General features: G+C 54.2%; 1 protein-coding gene across 5 annotated transcripts in view; it reads left to right on the forward strand.

Moving 5' to 3' along the window:
* The window catches only part of arid1ab (AT-rich interactive domain 1Ab), a 39,928-nt gene extending 23,401 nt beyond the window's left edge, over positions 1 to 16,527 (forward strand). For 3 of the 5 annotated variants that reach the window (XM_060043683.1, XM_060043686.1, XM_060043687.1), the window contains 16 exons: positions 870 to 1,110; positions 1,239 to 1,328; positions 1,595 to 1,765; positions 2,814 to 3,120; positions 3,386 to 3,531; positions 3,985 to 4,082; positions 4,918 to 5,127; positions 5,436 to 5,640; positions 9,008 to 9,140; positions 9,675 to 9,850; positions 10,225 to 10,366; positions 10,860 to 11,006; positions 11,157 to 11,253; positions 11,453 to 12,272; positions 12,413 to 12,543; positions 12,677 to 16,527. In XM_060043683.1, the coding sequence (XP_059899666.1) occupies positions 870 to 1,110; positions 1,239 to 1,328; positions 1,595 to 1,765; positions 2,814 to 3,120; positions 3,386 to 3,531; positions 3,985 to 4,082; positions 4,918 to 5,127; positions 5,436 to 5,640; positions 9,008 to 9,140; positions 9,675 to 9,850; positions 10,225 to 10,366; positions 10,860 to 11,006; positions 11,157 to 11,253; positions 11,453 to 12,272; positions 12,413 to 12,543; positions 12,677 to 14,722 (5,160 nt within the window). In that variant the 3' untranslated portion in view covers positions 14,723 to 16,527. The remainder of the gene's footprint in view (positions 1 to 869; positions 1,111 to 1,238; positions 1,329 to 1,594; positions 1,766 to 2,813; positions 3,121 to 3,385; positions 3,532 to 3,984; positions 4,083 to 4,917; positions 5,128 to 5,435; positions 5,641 to 9,007; positions 9,141 to 9,674; positions 9,851 to 10,224; positions 10,367 to 10,859; positions 11,007 to 11,156; positions 11,254 to 11,452; positions 12,273 to 12,412; positions 12,544 to 12,676) is intronic. The other 2 variants (XM_060043685.1, XM_060043684.1) reach the window with 2 other exon arrangements.
* Positions 16,528 to 17,823: the final 1,296 nt, after the last annotated feature.

The raw sequence follows: 17,823 nt of genomic DNA on the forward strand, positions 1-17,823 counted from the left end.
AAAATAGCACACAAAAAAATGCACACACACACACACACACACACACACACACACACACACACACACACACACACACACACACACACACACTGTGACTGTTTCAAGTGCAAAAACCACCGGCTTCAGGGCTGCAGCCAGCCCTTGTTAAGTGTGCGTGCATGTGTGTGTGTGATTTCCTTGGGAACGGCTGGCTCCCTTCCAGTGTGTGGTGTTTTTTTTTTTCTTTACTTCCCACCCTCCCCCTCCTCCCCCCGGTGTGACTGGCAGATGAGCTTGCATTTCTCAGCAGCACATGGGATCCACGTGACGCTGGCCAGTGTGTGTAAACACACACCTTCCCCTAGCGAGCGCAATAATCATCTGGCCGTGCCCCTCCCTCCCTCCCTCCCTCCCTCCCTCCCCCTCTCCCTCCCTCGCTCTCCTTCCTGCTCCGCTGGCTGACTTAATGACTGGCCTTTGTATCATCGCCCAAAAAAAAATATCACAGATGCTTTCAGACCTTGATGGCATATAGGCCTGAAAGGAATTCTCCTTCTGTGGGTTTTCTATATTTTCCCCACATTCCGCAAATACACCCTGAGAGGCGTGCGTGTGCGTCTGTTTATGAGTGTGTGTGTGTGTGTGTGTGTGTGTGTGTGTGTGTGTGTGTGTGTGTGTGTGTGTGTGTGTGTGTGTGTGTGTGTGTGTGTGTGTGTGTGTGCTCTCACACACTTTGTAGTAGACCTGACTTCCCAATTTACCCATCCACTCTACAACCTGTAATTCGTTCAAATAAATGGATCACATTTTTCTCACCCAAGGTGTACACAGCTTCCACTTGTACTAACTGACTCTCTTCTCCCTCCCCCTCTCTCCCCCCCCTCCTCCAGGACCTGTCGGGCTCCATCGACGACCTGCCCACGGGCGCCGAGAGCGCCCTGAGCCCGGGGGTCAGCACCTCGGGGGTGTCCAGCAGCCAGGGAGAGCAGAGCAACCCGGCCCAGTCGCCCTTCTCCCCGCACACCTCCCCCCACCTGCCGGGCCTCCGGGGGCCCTCGCCCTCCCCCGTGGGCTCCCCCGCCAGCGTCACCACCTCCAGGACCGGGCCCCTCTCGCCGGCCGCCGTGCCAGGTAGCTCGACGGTCAAAAGACGTGTTTTGTTCTCGTCGATTATCCATTCAGGATCACTTAGATACAAGACTATACGGCGTTTGGCTTCATGTAGTGTCTGACCTGCTCTCTGTTCTGCTGTTGCCCAGGTAACCAGATGCCCCCGCGGCCGCCCAGCGTGCAGTCGGACGGCATCATGCACTCTACCATGAACCAGTCGGCCATGGGCCCGGAGAGGGGTGAGTCGGGACGCCCCCTCAGCCTAGTGCCGCGACTTGACCGCGTGTTCGACTTTTAAAAAACAAAAAGCCCAACACCCTGTTTTGAGCTGTGGTCTCCAAACCGTGTGGGCCAGGATCAATCCATGGCGCTACGTTGCCCCCAACGTTGCTTTGAATCTGGAAAACATTGCGTCAGAGCTGTAGTCATGGCTGGTTTCCCAGGGACCGGAGGTCTGGCATCTCACCTAACGCACTCCGTCCTCTCTCCCTCCCTGCCCCTCCAGTGTACATGAGAAACCCCCAGATGGGCCCCTACGGGTCCCCCGGTCAGCCCGGCTCCGCCTTATCTCCCCGCCAGTCCTCCGGGGGCCAGATGCACGCCGGCATGGGCCCCTATCCCCAGAACAACTCCATGGGCAACTACGGACCCCAGGGGGCCCAGTACGGCCCTCAAGGTGAGCCACCTGAACCGGCATTGACGCAGGCTGCTTTAAACGCCTCGGGACCCGCGAGGATCAAATACTATGTTCAGTACGGGGTCCAGCATGGGAAGGGGATTGGGTAAAACAAGGAGAGGAGGGAGGGCTGGGGCGGGGACTAAGGGCACGCTGGTTGTCACGGACAACCCTCATTTTGTGAAAATCGGTTGACTTGGCACGCTTGCAACAACACCCCCCCCCCCCCCCCCCCCCCCCCCCCCCCCCCCCCCCCCTCCTCCGCCGTTATGCGTGTCTGTTTTGAGTTTCTATAAATATCCCCTCTTTCAGAGAGCGTTTCAAATAGTAGTCCCGGGGCCGTCCTGATCCTGGTAGGAAGCCCAGATTCTAGCAGGCTTTAAAGAAGTCTCTCCACCGGCGCTCGCTCTCCTTATCCACTGGAGCGCGCCTCCTCTGAAGCCCGTGACGTGGCTCCGTGAAACAGGCGGAGAGTCAGTACAGTTAGTCAACAGTGAGTGCTAGGTAGCATCTGTCGTCTCCAGCTGTTCCTGAGAGCGCCAGGCGCAGAAGGACACCCGGGCCGTGTGTGTGGGCCGTGCGCCTCGCCGTAGCGATTCATAAATGATATTTTTGGACGAGGCAAAGCAAGGCGACGCGTCCTCTGAGAGATGATTATTCTTAGCGGTCCGTAGCTGATGATGACTATCCCTTCCTTACTTTTGAAACGTCCGTGCTGGAGGATAAGACTTCGTGTAGGGCCTCAGACGTGCTTCTTGGGGAAAGATTAAACCATTCTGTCCTCCCCACTCGGCTACAGAGATAAGTCACCGGGCTAATGTGGGCCCATAAAGTGTGGCTGTAAAACAGCTGGCCCAAATATAGCCCTGGTTACAACCGTCTCCGCTTTAATCGAGTTCCTTACGCTCGAAGGGTTCCACGGTTCTCAAAGACCTGCTGATTTGTTTCCTAATAAAAACATCTGATGGACTTTCTCACCCTCTCTCTCTCTCTCTCTCTCTCCCCCCCCACCCCCCCCCCCCCCCCCCCCCCCCTCCTTGTCCTCCAGGCTACCCCAGGCAGCCCGGCTACAGCAACATGCCCAACTCCAACTACCCGGGAGGCCCCGGCATCGGCGGCTCCATGAACCCCATGCCGGGCCAGGGCGGCGGGGCGCCCTACCCCGGCATGCCCCCCGGCCGCATGGGCCCCGGGCAGATGGGCCCGCGGCCGTACGGCCCCGCCGGCATGGGCCCCAACATGGGGCCCGGCTTGCCCCCCCAGGTGGCCTCCGGGATGTGTCCACCCCCGGGCATGAACAGGAAGGAGGGCGGCCCCCCCATGCTCCACGGCCCCGGCAACTCCATACACACCAGGTAGGGGGGGCCGAGGTTTATCCGTGTTCTGGCTGCCTGCCGTTTCAATGGCGCTCAATGGAGCCGTTCCTAAGCTTTAAGGGGCCGACTCTAAAGTGCAGCTGGATCCGCAAACTAGAGTTGAGATTCATTGCACGGTTGTCTTTACTTTGCCCTCCTCTCGTCTCCGAGCGGCGGGCCGAGGAACGCGCGTGGAGGTGGAACGTGGATCGGCAGAATTGTCACTGATTGCTTATTTTCCCTCCCTCTTGCTCGGGTTGTCCAGGCCGCCCGGTTACCCCAACATGTCCCAGGGCATGATGGGCGCGGGCTCCCCGTATGGCCCGGGCATGAACAACATGCCCGGCATGATGAACCAAGGCGGTCCAGGCCCGTACCCCATGGGGGGCAACATGGTCAACAACTCCCCCGGTGAGTGACCCTGAGGACGAGGCGGGCTGTAGGGTGTCCGTCGTAGGGGGCCCGGCGAGAGAAGGTCTCCGGGCACACACTCACTCCCTCACTCTCACTCGGTGAGAGTGAGGGAGTGAGTCAATGTTAATGAGTGATGTGGAACCTGTATCTACCTGGAGTATATCTGTATGATGTATTATGTAGTATAATTCACATTCCACATACTTTGGAATATGTAGAAGCGTGATTGAATGGAGGGCTGGTATAGATGATCTAGATAACTACAGATATACTACAGGTAGATAAAGCATTGTTTCTTTTAACGTTAGCTCTCGTTATTGAACAGCTCGCGGTTCATTTAGAACGCCGACCAAGGAAGTTGAGGGGACGCGCTGTATTGCACGAGAAGAGATGAGCCACATAGGTCTGTCTTTAACCCCCCCCCCCCCCCCCCCCCCCCCCCTGCACCAGGCATGGCCCCCAGTCCAGAGTTTGGCATGGACAAGATGAACCCCGGCCAGAAGATGAACAACAAAATCGACGGCCCCCCCAAGCAAGAAACTAAAAAGGTACAGAAGAAGTATTGAGTGTAAACCCAAACGCCTGTTAATCAGACGCTTTGGGTTTACAGCGTCTGATTTACAGGCGTTGTCGTTATTATTTAATATGTCGGCACTGATGTTGTGGGAAAATGCCTGTGGACCTGAATTAAAATAATTCAATATCCGGTACGGCGGTTTCCCTCCGAACAAAATATCTAGTTCACCCCCCAAAACACAAGCCATCGTTTTAAAACAGCAAGTGGTCTCATCATGTGTTATGTAATGCTTTTTTTTTTGGCATAAACTGTGATTCATTTAGGGATTACAACCATTTCAGCAGATAAAAATATCAAAAGATGGGTTAGTTGGTTGTGGAGGACCATCTCCAGCCTCACTACCAGAATCCTGCTGGTCAAACAGGGCTGCAGCTCGCCTCACGTGGGCCAGCACCGGGCGCAGACTACAGCTGGAGGGCCCCCAGCTTTAGTAGAGGGGATAATGGGCCACTTTCACACCGGCACTAAAGTGGTGTGTGTGTGTGTGTGTGTGTGTGTGTGTGTGTGTCAGCGCGTATGCCGTCGGATCCCATTCCACTTGATATCAAGAAGGTAGTCGAGGTCACGCGATAATCAAACGAAGCCAGCATCATCACAATCCCCGTTTATGATTGATTGTTTTCAATCATAAGTCAATGATTGATGCAGACTCTCACACACTGTTAAGACACTGGAGTATCCGATTTTATTTGAATTACTTATCTGGCGTTACATGCTCCCACGTCTCCACGCGTCCCGTTATGTTATCGTCCAAATCCCTCCAGCCTGGGTCTGACGCTGCCTTTCCTTCCCTTCCTCCTCCCCAGAAGTCGAGCTCGTCCACCATCACCAACGAGAAGATCACCCGCCTGTACGAGCTGGGCCCCGAGCCGGAGAGGAAGATGTGGGTGGACCGCTTCCTGGCCTTCGCCGAGGAGAAGGCCATGGGCATGAACAACCTGCCCGCCGTGGGCCGCAAGCCCCTGGACCTCTTCCGCCTCTACGTGTCCGTCAAGGAGATCGGGGGGCTCACCCAGGTGCGCCAAAGACCGCCCTGTAGGCCGTCATGAGCTACCGTCTGACTTGTTGCTTTCTGTCCGTGTCCTGTTGTCTATGACAACCTACTGTCTAGAAATATGTAGGGTACAGTCAGGTCATGCCAACAAAAACATAACAAATATAATAATAATAGAAAATGAAATAAGACATTTAGGTATTTTTATAGACACGATTGCATCAGCACATTGTTGCTGTTGATGAGGTTCAGTCCCGCTCTGTTTGGGTTGCTTTGTCCCCCCGCTTCATCTCAACGAACAACGCATACTTACACGCCCGCTCCTCCCAGGTGAACAAGAACAAGAAGTGGCGGGAGCTGGCCACCAACCTGAACGTGGGCACGTCGAGCAGCGCGGCCAGCTCGCTGAAGAAGCAGTACATCCAGTGTCTGTACGCCTTCGAGTGCAAGGTGGAGCGCGGAGAGGACCCGCCCGCCGACTTCTTCAACACGGACGTCAAGAAGAACCAGGCCAAGGTCCAGCCCCCCAGCCCAGGTCGGAACCCCCTGATGGATGACAGACACACAGACACACACAGACACACAGACACACACAGACACACAGACACACAGACACACAGTCACACAGACACACACACACACACACACACACACACACACACACACACACAGCCGTCTTACCAACCAATCCATGGTTTAGCCTGCCTCTGCCCTTAACACCCCCCTCCTCGGGTCGGTGTGGCTTTGAGAGCTAGTTTGGTGGTGGAAAAGCTGCACTTCCTTGAGGTGCATGCGACGCCAGTTCCAAATCCGTCTTCTAAAAATAAATGTGTTCCGATGGATGATGTTTCATCACTCTTGCGCGTTATAGACACGAGCAATGGGAGCAGAAACCTTTTCGGCAAGGTTTCAGCGGGAGCAGCGGCGATAAAGCCTCCCCAAAGTCTCTTCTTTATTCCCCTCATTGATAAGTAAGGCTGTATTCTTCACACATTTCTGATGGGCTGAACGCGCCGCTTCTGATTTCAGTTTCATTTATGACCACCTTCACCCTTGGGTGATGCTGGTCGCTGAGCCATCTGTCACCATTCTCCTCCTCCTCCTCCTGGCTCCTCCAGAGCTACATTAGCAACCTGATCATTTCAGTGCGTCCCTTTCATTCCCACGTTAAAGGGCAATCCAAAGCAGCCATTTATCATGGATACCTTGGGCCACCGTTACCCGTGATAAATCGACGGGCTCGGAGGCGGCAGTGTCTCTTCCACCGCTTTGGCACAAACTAGAGCCAACACAAGTGGAGGCGTCGTCTAATGAACCGTCCACGCTGATTCGTGTGTCACAACAACTTAGCGTTGGCGTGATCTTTTGTTAGTCAATTTAGCTTTGGTGTGCGTGTTGCTGCCTGTGCCGTTGTTTTGTTCGAAGACGACGCGGCGCGTTGACAATGTTTTGATCCTCGTCCGCGAGACACCGCCTGAAGAGGCTAAACGCGTGCTGTTGGATCAGGGCAGACCGCGTGGCGAGAGTTCGGTGTACTGTACAGTGGCCACCGCTGCATGGCACACTGGGTTAGAGCTGCTCGATTATGGACAAAAATCCTAATCACGATTATTTTGGTCAATATTGAGAGCACGATTATTCAAACGACTATTTTTGAGTTTGAAGACATGATGTATTTATTCAGCATTTCTCTTAAAAAAAAACAACACTTTTTAACTAGATGGAAATTACCCCTTTAAAAAAAGACACACCATTTTTAAACAGAGAATGTTCAATTCTAAGATAATGTACAAATATGTATCCGGCTGTTCTATAAAACATGGTAAAAAATAAAATAAAAAAAGCTTTACTCGATTATTTTAGTTTGGAGATGGTGTTACCCAAAATTTGAAATTAAGATAAAATTAGATTAATTGCACAGCCCTACACTGGGTAAATGTACACGGGAGTTTGGCACGATAGGAGAAAGCCCGAGTCCCATTTGTTTACATGGGTGTCCTCCAGGGGGGGCCGTGTTTGGGATCTGTGTACGTGTGCTGTTTGAATACTCCCTGGCATTTGCTCGCGCCGTGCCGATCGACTTGTCCTTTTGCCGTTTACCGCGAGACGTTTTTGTTGGTTCACGATTCAAGCCCTACGAAATGCCACTGCCCCTTGTGTGTGTGTGTGTGTGTGTGTGTGTGTGTGTGTGTGTGTGTGTGTGTGTGTGTGTGTGTGTGTGTGTGTGTGTGTGTGTGTGTGTGTGTGTGTGTGTGTGTGTGTGTGTGTGTGTGTGTGTGTGTGTTCATCGCTGTGTAGACGTCCGTGGCGTTCAGAATCGACTCACCGGTCGGAATCTGGCTCTGTCCCGGCAGAGCTTCAGAGTACCCTGAAGGACCCGACAGACACGGCTTCCATAGAAGAGAGCACAAACGATGAAAGACAAATATACCTAAAGATAACGGCCGCGATACGCCAGCGGTGGACGGTGTGAACGAGGACCCGGTACTGGTAGCGCCAGTAACCGTGACAACACCAGTGTACAGAGAGACACGAGGATGTCTGGGTGTTTAGTTGGTGCATGCCTCACTGCCCATTCAATCCCTCTCTCTCTCTCTCTCTCTCTCTCCCTCACTCTCTTGCTCTCTCTCTAGCTGATGGGCTTTTTATTTTTTTTCCTCTTAAGAAGCCCCTCCCCCCTCCGTCTGTAGTCGAGGGAAATCCCAGCCGGGGGGGGGGGGGGGGGTGGGGTGTGGGGGGGTGTCAGTCTGGTGTGTGTGTCAGAGACGGAGAGGCAGCCTGGGAGAAGGAGGAGGAGGAGGAGGAGGGGGGGAGTGAGAAAATGCGAGTCAATGTAACCTGCCAGTGACCCCGGCGTGTTTGTGTGCCAGTTTTCTTTTTTTTCTTTTTTTTTTAATGAATGGAATCCGTGAGTCATCAGACCGGCCCGAGTCCTGAGCCGAGGTTCAGGATGAGGAGCGCACACACACACAGGCATACACGTGGGCATGCACACACACACACACACACACACACATACCCGTTCATGCACACAACAACAATTAATCACTCATTGTCATTCTACCCCTCTCAGCTCTACTTTGTCTTTGTGTGTGTGTGTGTGTGTGTGTGTGTGTGTCAGCCACGCGGTAATCTCGTCAAGAGTAGCAGGTTTTCCATCAGTGCTTCCTGGTGTGTGATTGGGGGGGGGGGGTGGTGGTGGTGGGGGGGGGTATAGGAGGCTGGCATGCTGGGATGAGTCGAGGGATTCGTCCCCAGCTGGCTGTGCACTCGGGGAAAAAGAAAAAAAAATTCTCAATGGGATTTGGGAACGGCTAGAAATGTGGCACGCGTTTCCAAAGAGGAAACCCAACCCACCTAGACCGCTCTCCCAACACAAGTGCACACATTCATGCCACACGCGCACACACACACACACACTGACACAGGCACACACGCCTGTTGGTAGTATCCAGACTCCCACGTGGACCCTCCACCTCAGTGTCACGTGACCGGTGTGTTTAGAAATCCTTCCCTCACTGTTAAAGGGAACCTTGATTTTTTTTTTTTGGAAAACTGAATCATGTTCTTGATTCGGTTCACAACGTGCCACACTTTATTAATGTTGCAGAATTGTCTGTTTTGATGATGCAAAGCTGCATAGTGTTTTAATCTAGTATATCCAGAGCAAACTGTTAAAAGTGCTCAGTCTGCCAGAGAAAACACATTGTGAATAGATAGACGGATCGATATGGGTTTTTCCTCATTGAAATAAAAGGAATATTTGTCTTTGCTTTTGTCTTTTAATCTCGTTGATTAAGAATCCTTTCTTGCTGTTGTCAACACTGGGGCTGAAGCGCTTCACCTCCCAGCAGTCTGTATACTCATGCCTCTCCATTCACACGTCTTCCTCCGCCCTGCAGCCGGCTCCGGGTCCCTCCAGGGGCCCCAGACCCCCCAGTCCACCAGTAGCTCCATGGCTGAGGGGGGCGACCTGAAGCCTCCCACCCCGGCCTCCACCCCCCACAGCCAGATGCCTCCCATCGCGGGCGTCAGGTACGACCCCCCTCCACCACACTGAGTACCCCTCCCTACCTCAGGACAGTGGTGCTGGAGAAGGTTATCACACACACATACACACACAATATTGAGGGTGCACAATTCACCCAAAGGTCCAAAAGGTCCAAGGTTTTGGATTGAAACAACTGCTTGGCTGGTAGACCTTATCCCACTAAGATCAAATGCGATACTATCTGCTGATGTTGATTCAGAACGACATGTCGGTGAATACAAGCGATGCAGAGTCCTTTTTTCCGTCTGGAGAAATGGTACCATAGTTAACGGTATCGGCTTGGTATTTAATCTGTGCTCTAGAGATCCCTGAATCACAGTACAGACCACATCATTGTAGAATGCAAAGGGATGGGTCCATGACAACTGTAGTCAAACATCGCTAATCAATTGAAACTTTGCAGACTATACTAACTGTTGTTGATCATCCCGATGATGTCATCACAAAGTGCCGGCGGTCTTGCGTCGGTACGTTTGTCTCTTTGTTTACCTAACAACGGGGCCTTCCTGTCCAACCAGGAGCAGCGTCAACCTCCAGGACCCCTTCGCCGACGGCGGTGACCCGGCCTTCTCCCGGAGGAACGCCATGACCCCCAACTCCCAGGGCTACCAGCCCGGCATGGGCGGCCCCGAGATGATGGGCCGCATGGGCCCCTACGAGCCCAACAAGGACCCCTTCGGCGGCATGAGGAAAGGTGAGCAACGGGGCGACCTCCGACTTTATTCTGTAAGCACATGTTATGTTTTGACCTTATTGGATGGTGGTGTGTTTTGAGGTAAGACGTCACTGAGTAATGAATCCCATATTCTATTCATTGAAACTATGGAGGGAAGCGTTGATGAAAGCTGTTGAAACACGGGTGTGTGTGTGAATGGCGTCACGGTGAGAGCAGGTCGTGCCGCTGGTGTTGCAGCTAAACGCTCAGCATTTCCTCATCTTGAACCTTCTGGGGGACGGGGGGGGGGGACGATATAACAAAATGCAGCGAGTGATGATGATTTCTGATGATATATGATGAAATACGATCGATGCTGGCAGTGCCCTGACAACCCGTGTGTCCTTCCCCAGCGGGAGAGCAGTTCATGACACCCGGCCCGGGGCCCAACAGCGGCATGGCGGAGCAGTACAACCGCGGCCCCCCGGGGCCCTTGGGCAACATGCAGATGGGCCAGAGGCAGCAGTTTGCCTACGGACCGGGATACGACCGCAGGTACGCGCCCCGGTCACCCACTCCCCCTCCAGGAAGAGGGGTTGCTGGGGATTGTGATTGAGTGTGATTAAAACTGATTGCCAGCTCCTCTCCTCCTCTGGTGTTAATTTAAAGATGAATTTGTATTTTTCCTCGTCTAATGCTGATAGCCTTCATTGATTTTGTAGTGTGCCCTAAATTTGAAGTAAAGTCATACCTCTCGCAATGTTTCTGCTTTAAAAAGTAAATAAAACTAATATATAGATATTTGTATCATTATAATTATTTTATAATTGACATTTGGAGCATTTAGCAGACGCTTTTATCCAAAGCAACTTACAATAAGTACATTTGTCAGAAGAAAATATCGTAACTATATATAGTTTAGCAGTACCGAATCAACACTGCATCCAAAGCCCCCCCACACACACATGGTCCCGTTGTCCTCCCCGTTGTCCTTCAGAGACACTCGGCTTCCCCAGCTCACACCCTCCGTGTTCCTCCCCAACCTTAGGCCGGAGCCCGGCATGGGTCCCGAGAGCATGGGCCCCGGAGCGCCCCAGGCCAACCTCATGCCCTCGGGGGCCGACGCAGGCATGTACTCGCCCAGCCGGCCCCCCCAGCAGCAGCAGCGGTCAGTAGCGTCCCCCTCACCATCGACGTAAATATAAAACCCAGACCCCCCCCCCCCCACCACTGTTGACTCTGAAGTCCGTTGTGGTGTCCTCGTTTTTATTCCTGAGCGAAAGCACACTCTGGTAAGAGGCAGAAGGACGGCCGGACCAAACCCTGGTGACTTTTGTGTTTGCAGGCACGAGCCCTATGCTAATCAGTACCCCGGCCAAGGAGCTCCCCCTGGTGGCCCCTACCCCAACCAGCAGCCAGGAATGTATCCCCAGCAGCAGCCGGTGAGCGCCCGCACCGTGGCCCCTCCCGCCACCACGCCTCACACACTTTATAAAGAACACCAATTCAACACTCGCACACACTTTGATGTATTGATGAAGAAAAAGCCACGAGGTCTGTCTTTTACCAATGACACTGGTTAACCCCCGAGTGCCCGGGGCCCTCACTGACGCGCCCTCCTGCTCCTCCCTGTCCGTTCAGAACTACAAGCGTCCTGTGGACGGAGCCTACGGCCCCCCGGCCAAGCGCCACGAGGGCGAGATGTACAACGTCCCCTACAGCGGCCCCCAGCAGCCGGGGCCCCAGCCGTCGGGCCCCCAGGGCCAGCCAGACATGTACAACCAGTACGGCGCCTACCAGGGCCCCGGTGAGCGCCGGCCGCCCGGCCCCGGGGGCCAGTTCCCCTTCGGGTTCGGTCGGGAGCGGGGCCCGGCCTCTGGGGGCCCCAACTCCCAGTCCCCCATGCCGCCCCAGTTGATGGGCAGCCCCATGCCTTCGGGGCCAGACGGCCCCCAGGGGCCCATGTGGCAGGGCCGCAACGAGATGGGCTACCCCAACTACCCCAACCGGCAGGGGGCCCCGGCCCCCGGCCAGGGGCCCGGCTACCACACCATGATCCGCTCGGAGGAGATGCTGCCGGCGGACCAGCGCATGAACCACGAGGGGCCCTGGCCCGGCCACGTCAACCAGAGGCAGCCGCCGTACGGCCCCGGCTCCTCGGGGCCCCCCATGTCCAGGCCCCTGCCGTCCAACTACCAGAACTCCCAGAACCACATTCCGCAGGTCTCCAGTCCGGCGCCCATGCCCCGCATGGACATCCGCACGTCCCCCAGCAAGTCCCCTTTTATGCACTCGGGCACCAAGATGCAGAAAGCCGGCCCTCCGGTGCCCGCTTCCCATATCGGCCAGGCCCCTGTGCAGTCGCCCCTGATCAGGAGGGACGTTGCCTTCCCCCCTGGCTCCATCGAGGCCAGCCAGCCCCACCTGAAACCCCGGAGGAGACTGACCATGAAGGACATCGGTACGGACACACACCTCGCTCTGTTTGTTGTGTCTAGAGCTGTTGCTTGATCCGGTCGCCCGATGTGCTGACGGCATCGGGTCCCTTCGCCCCACCCTTACTGACCGCCCTTCCCTGTTTGACGCTCTCTCTGACGACAGGCACGCCCGAGGCTTGGAGGGTGATGATGTCGCTCAAGTCGGGTTTGCTAGCCGAGAGCACCTGGGCCCTGGACACCATTAACATTCTGCTGTACGACGACAACAGCATTTCTACTTTCAACCTCTGCCAGGTACGTCCAGTGAGACCACGCGCTCACATTGATCATAGTAATTATGTTGATTATTGTTACAATTAACTGCTGGATTGGGTGTTCTAAATGTATGAAACGAGCAATAAACCTTGTTGAACCTTTGGGTCTCCAGCTGCCTGGCTTCCTGGAGCTGGTGGTGGAGTACTTCCGGCGGTGCCTGATCGAGATCTTCGGCATCCTGAAGGAGTACGAGGTGGGCGACCCGGGCCAGCGCACGCTGATCGACCCCGCGGCCGCCGAGGACAGCTGCGACGAGGACCTGCCCCCCACCGACACGGACAACATGGACACAGACGAGGAGGAGGAAGAGGACGAGGAGGACGAGGACGAGGAGAAGGAGAAGCCCAAGGAGGAGGAGGAGGAGGAGGAGGAGAAGGAGAAGAAGAGTTCCTCGGAGGTCCGGGTGAAGCAGGAGGTGGAGGAGGTGTGCTCGCAGAAAGACCGGCCTTCATCGGAGGAGGAAGAAGAGGCCGTGAAGGAGGAGAAGAAGGACGTTGAAGGGATGGCCTCGACCAAAGACGGAGGAGCCTCTGTACCGGAAACAACCGCCGCCGCCCAAGAAACCCCGGCCCTGCCCTCGTTCGACCGGCCCAAGCAGGCCAGCAAGTTTGACAAGCTGCCCATCAAGGTGGTGCGCAAGAAGAACCCCCTCCGGGGCGACCGCTCGGCCCGCTCGGGCCAGCGGCAGAGCTTCGACAGCGGCCTCATACACTGGAGCATCGGCGGCGGAGACACCACCGAACACATCCAGACCCACCTGGAGAGCCGGGTGGATCTGCTCCACCGGCCGCGCAAGCGGACGCCCGTCGCGGCGCAGAGCAGAAAGACGGCCGTCGAGGAGGTGACCATGACGACGGTCCTGACGATGGACGCCGCCGCCCCGACGGCGACGACGACGACGACGACGGACACCCCCCAGAGCAAGACGGCCTCGCCCCGGCCCTCCTCGGAGCCCCCCCGCGACTCGGAAGAGAAGAGCGAGACGACGACGACGACGACGACGAAGGCGGCGTCCCCGGCCCGCCCCGTCGTGGCCACCATCGACGACGTGCTGTTGGCGCGGCCGGCCTCCGTGCCGGCGGACCAGAAGGACGGCGGCGGCAAGTTCCTGCTGGGCCTGCAGGGCCGGCGCCACCTGAAGATCCTGGAGGACGAGCCGCACAGCAAGGACGAGACGCCGCTCAGCACGCTGGCGGACTGGCAGGACTCGCTGGCGCGCCGCTGCGTCTGCGTGTCCAACATCGTGCGCAGCCTCTCCTTCATCCCGGGCAACGACCAGGAGATGTCCCGGCACCCGGGCCTGCTGCTGCTGCTGGGCCGCCTGGTGCTGCTGCACCACCGGCACCCCGAGCGCAAGCAGGCGCCCGTCACCTACGAGAAGGAGGAGGAGGAGGACGAGGGCGTGAGCTGCGAGCGCGACGAGTGGTGGTGGGACTGCCTGGAGGCGCTGCGAGAGAACTGCCTGGTGACGCTGGCCAACATCTCGGGCCAGCTGGACCTCTCGCTCTACCCCGAGAGCATCTGCCTGCCCCTGCTGGACGGCCTGCTCCACTGGGCCGTGTGCCCCTCGGCCGAGGCCCTGGACCCCTTCCCCACGCTGGGGCCCCACGGCTCGCTGTCGCCGCAGCGGCTGGTGCTGGAGACCCTCAGCAAGCTGAGCATCCAGGACAACAACGTGGACCTCATCCTGGCCACGCCGCCCTTCGGCCGGCTGGAGCGGCTGTACGGCGCCCTGGTGCGGCTGGTGGGCGAGCGCAAGGTGGCGGTGTGCCGGGAGATGGCGGTGGTGCTGCTGGCCAACCTGGCGCAGGGCGACGGGCTGGCGGCGCGCGCCATCGCCGTGCAGAAGGCCAGCGTGGGCAACCTGCTGGGCTTCCTGGAGGACAGCCTGGCGGCCACGCAGTACCAGCAGAGCCAGGGCCCGCTGCACCACATGCAGGGCGGCGGCGGCGGTGGGGCGGCGCCCTTCGAGCCCACCAGCGTGGACATGATGCGGCGGGCAGCGCGCGCGCTGCACGCCATGGCCCGCGTGGAGGAGAACCACGCCGAGTTCACGCTGTACGAGTCGCGGCTGCTCGACATCTCGGTGTCGCCGCTCATGAACTCGCTGGTGTCGCACGTGATCTGCGACGTACTCTTTCTGATCGGCCGCTTATGACAGCCATGAGGGGGACTGCTGAAGCCACCACTCTCTTCTCTTTGCCCCCCCCCCCCCCCCCTCCTCCTCGATCTCTCCTCCCCACCCCCCCCCCTCCCCAACCAAGATTTTTTTGTGTGTTTGCGTGTCTGTTGCGAGCGAGTGCAGAGAACTTAAAGAGCTAATACGGACTGTCCTTTCATTTCTTTCTTTCTTTTTTTTATTTATGCAAAAATCACCTCGGATTCCACTGCCCCCCCCCTCCCTCCCCCTGCTTCTCACTAAAGGAAGGACTATCATGAAGAAGCTGTGGATTTTAAACTTCTGGAAGACCTAAAGCCAGGAAGAAAGATGCTAGCGCGAGAACCGCGGCTAAGCGGAGAACCGAGCCTAGGAGAACGGGTCCCCCCCCACCTCCCCCTCTCAAAGGAAATAAAAGAACAGTTTTTTTTAATGAAAATGAAACAAAAAGACATAAAAAATGAATTATAAAACTGTAACCAAAGTTGCTGTCTCGTTTACAGTGAGTTTGGGGGATTCATGTGCCCGGGGGTCCCCCCCCTCCCCCTTCAGAAGAGGGGGGGCCTTGCAGGGGGTTGGGTGGGGATGCGCGCGGGGGGGTGGGGGTCTTGTTAGTTCATGTTTTGGAAGCTAAATAAGACTCGCGGTGTGGTTCTAATTGCTGTAACCTTGGATATTATATACTCAACCCCCCCCACACCCCGCCCCTCTTCCTACATGCAGGAGCCTGCTCCTCAGGCCCCTGGACGGTCTTCTCGTCGACGGGGGGGCCCTGCGCAGTAGACTCGTAGGACGGCTCTTTTTATTTCTTTTCTGTACTGTACACCTTTTTTGGAAAAAGTAAAAAAAAAAAAAAGACAAAACTGTAAACATACTGTAATAATACTGTTTCACACTGAGATAAAAATGCTGGCTTGGCAGCAAACTGTAGTTTTTAAAAGCAAAAATTTTAGCTAATGTTGAGAGAGCGAGAAAGAGAGAGAGAGAGAAAGAATGAAAGAAAGAAAGAGAGCGAGCGAGAGAGCGAGCCCCACCCACCCACCTACCCGCCCCTCCAAAGTAGGGTGAAGCGACAACACCTTGACCTCTTCTCTTTGTCCCTCTTGATTGTAATGACTTGACCCTTTGTAAAAGAAAGTCACCCTCCCTCCCCCTACCTTCCTCCTTGTAGGACTGGTCCTCGACTCTGGCTGCAGTCGAAGCTGCAGCGTGTATATATATATTAAGATGTTGTACATTACACTCCCCCTATTCTCCTAACATCCCACCACCACACACCTCACCCTTCTCCCTCCCCCTTCTCCCTCCCCCCAACCCGAAACCTCTGTTACTCTTCACTTTTTTTTTTCGTTTTTTTTTTCGTTTTTTTTTTATCTGTGACAATGAAAAAAGTTACTTACACTCTTTCCCGGGCGACGTCAAGGAATGACTTGTCATCGATTTCTCCCCCCGCCCTCCCCCCCTATTCCCCTCACCGTCTCCATGCACAAACCCTGTTTCTGTTTGACTCTGGTCCAAGCTGTAGAGAATATAAACAAACGTACAACAAACAGAAAATACCATAGTAAACGGTTGAGTTCCTGCGAAAAATGAAACCCACTTACCCCGACGGAAAAGAAAAGAAACTGATTCTTTATTTTTTTTTCCAGTGATGCGGATTCTGCATATTTGTATTTCAGACGATGTAGCTAAAACTTGATGTAAATTCCTTTTTTCCTTTTTTGGCTTAATGAATATCATTTATTCAGTATGAAATCTTTATACTATATGTTCCACGTGTTAAGAATAAATGTACATTAAATCTTCTTAAGACGTCTGCTGTGGATTTATTCATAAACGTCTACATTTAGTCACCAATCATAAAAATGAAACCTCACAATGAAGTCCTTAAATGTTTAAAATAATTCACACGGATATCACGGTGTTGCAATATGAAAAATTGCGATCGTCCGGTTCACGTCTCAAACGAGCCCAGTGGATTGCATCACATAAACCTGGATGGACTTGATAATGGAAAGTACCGGGGTGAAGGCGCTCTCCTTATCGCATGCACAGCCAACGTATTAAACTGACTTCCTGCCACAATGTAGCTTATCAGCTTGCCGCCAGATCACAAATGCTGATTATTTATGAGCATGTTGTATACACCAGTGGGGAACCGTTAACCATACGAGCGTGACAAATACGATTTACTACACTTATGGATCTGATTTCTAGGTTTGTTTTGAACCTGTTATTAGGCCGAACTGAAGTTTGGTGGCAAATATCATCCGGAATAATGGTATTCCTTTCACAGGGGCAGGTGATTACTCAAAGGTCCATTGCTATCAGTCAGCGTTCAACCTCTTTCCAGCATATATGGAGCACTGATCAGAAGTAATGGTTTCAATATTATATCCCCATTCATGAACCTAAAAAGAAAAAGCGTTATAGGTACACTACTACCCATGCTACTGAACTCATTAATTAGACGTCAACACATTTAGCAATTACAAATGCTCCTTGTGCCCCCTAGTGGTCATTCAGAGAAAGTCAGTATCACCATAGCAACCGCGGTGAACGGGTTCTGCGCAGAGCCAGAGAGAGAATATATTATATATATTATATTATATCTATCACTCTGGTCCTGCGTGACCCATGATTGGTCAGCAGCTACATACAGGCAGTAAATTAATATAACAATTAAAAACAGTAACTTCCAACACTAGTTTAGTAAAACGAGATGGAATATGTTCCATTGTTCCAATAGATTAAAGAATAACTTAAATATTAGTATATGACTGATGTACAATATATACCTAATGCAATGCTATAGTACATGTAATAAGTAAATACAATTATAAGTAGCCAGAATAACTTCCAAATCAACATGATAATTATTCTTTGACCCTATTCTGCATTGCTTCAGGATTGGTATAACCTGTCATGATATCCCTTCAATATCATGACATGACATGACATGACATGACATGACATGACATCAATGGATATCCCCATTGAACCACACCGAACACGCTCCACTGTTGCCAACACCCTCATCCCCATCACCAGGACCAAATACCGCACCATAGGGGACAGAGCCTTTGCCATCGCCGCCCCTA

The sequence above is a fragment of the Gadus macrocephalus genome, chromosome 22, assembly GCF_031168955.1.
Source record: "Gadus macrocephalus chromosome 22, ASM3116895v1".
Lineage (NCBI taxonomy): Eukaryota > Metazoa > Chordata > Actinopteri > Gadiformes > Gadidae > Gadus > Gadus macrocephalus.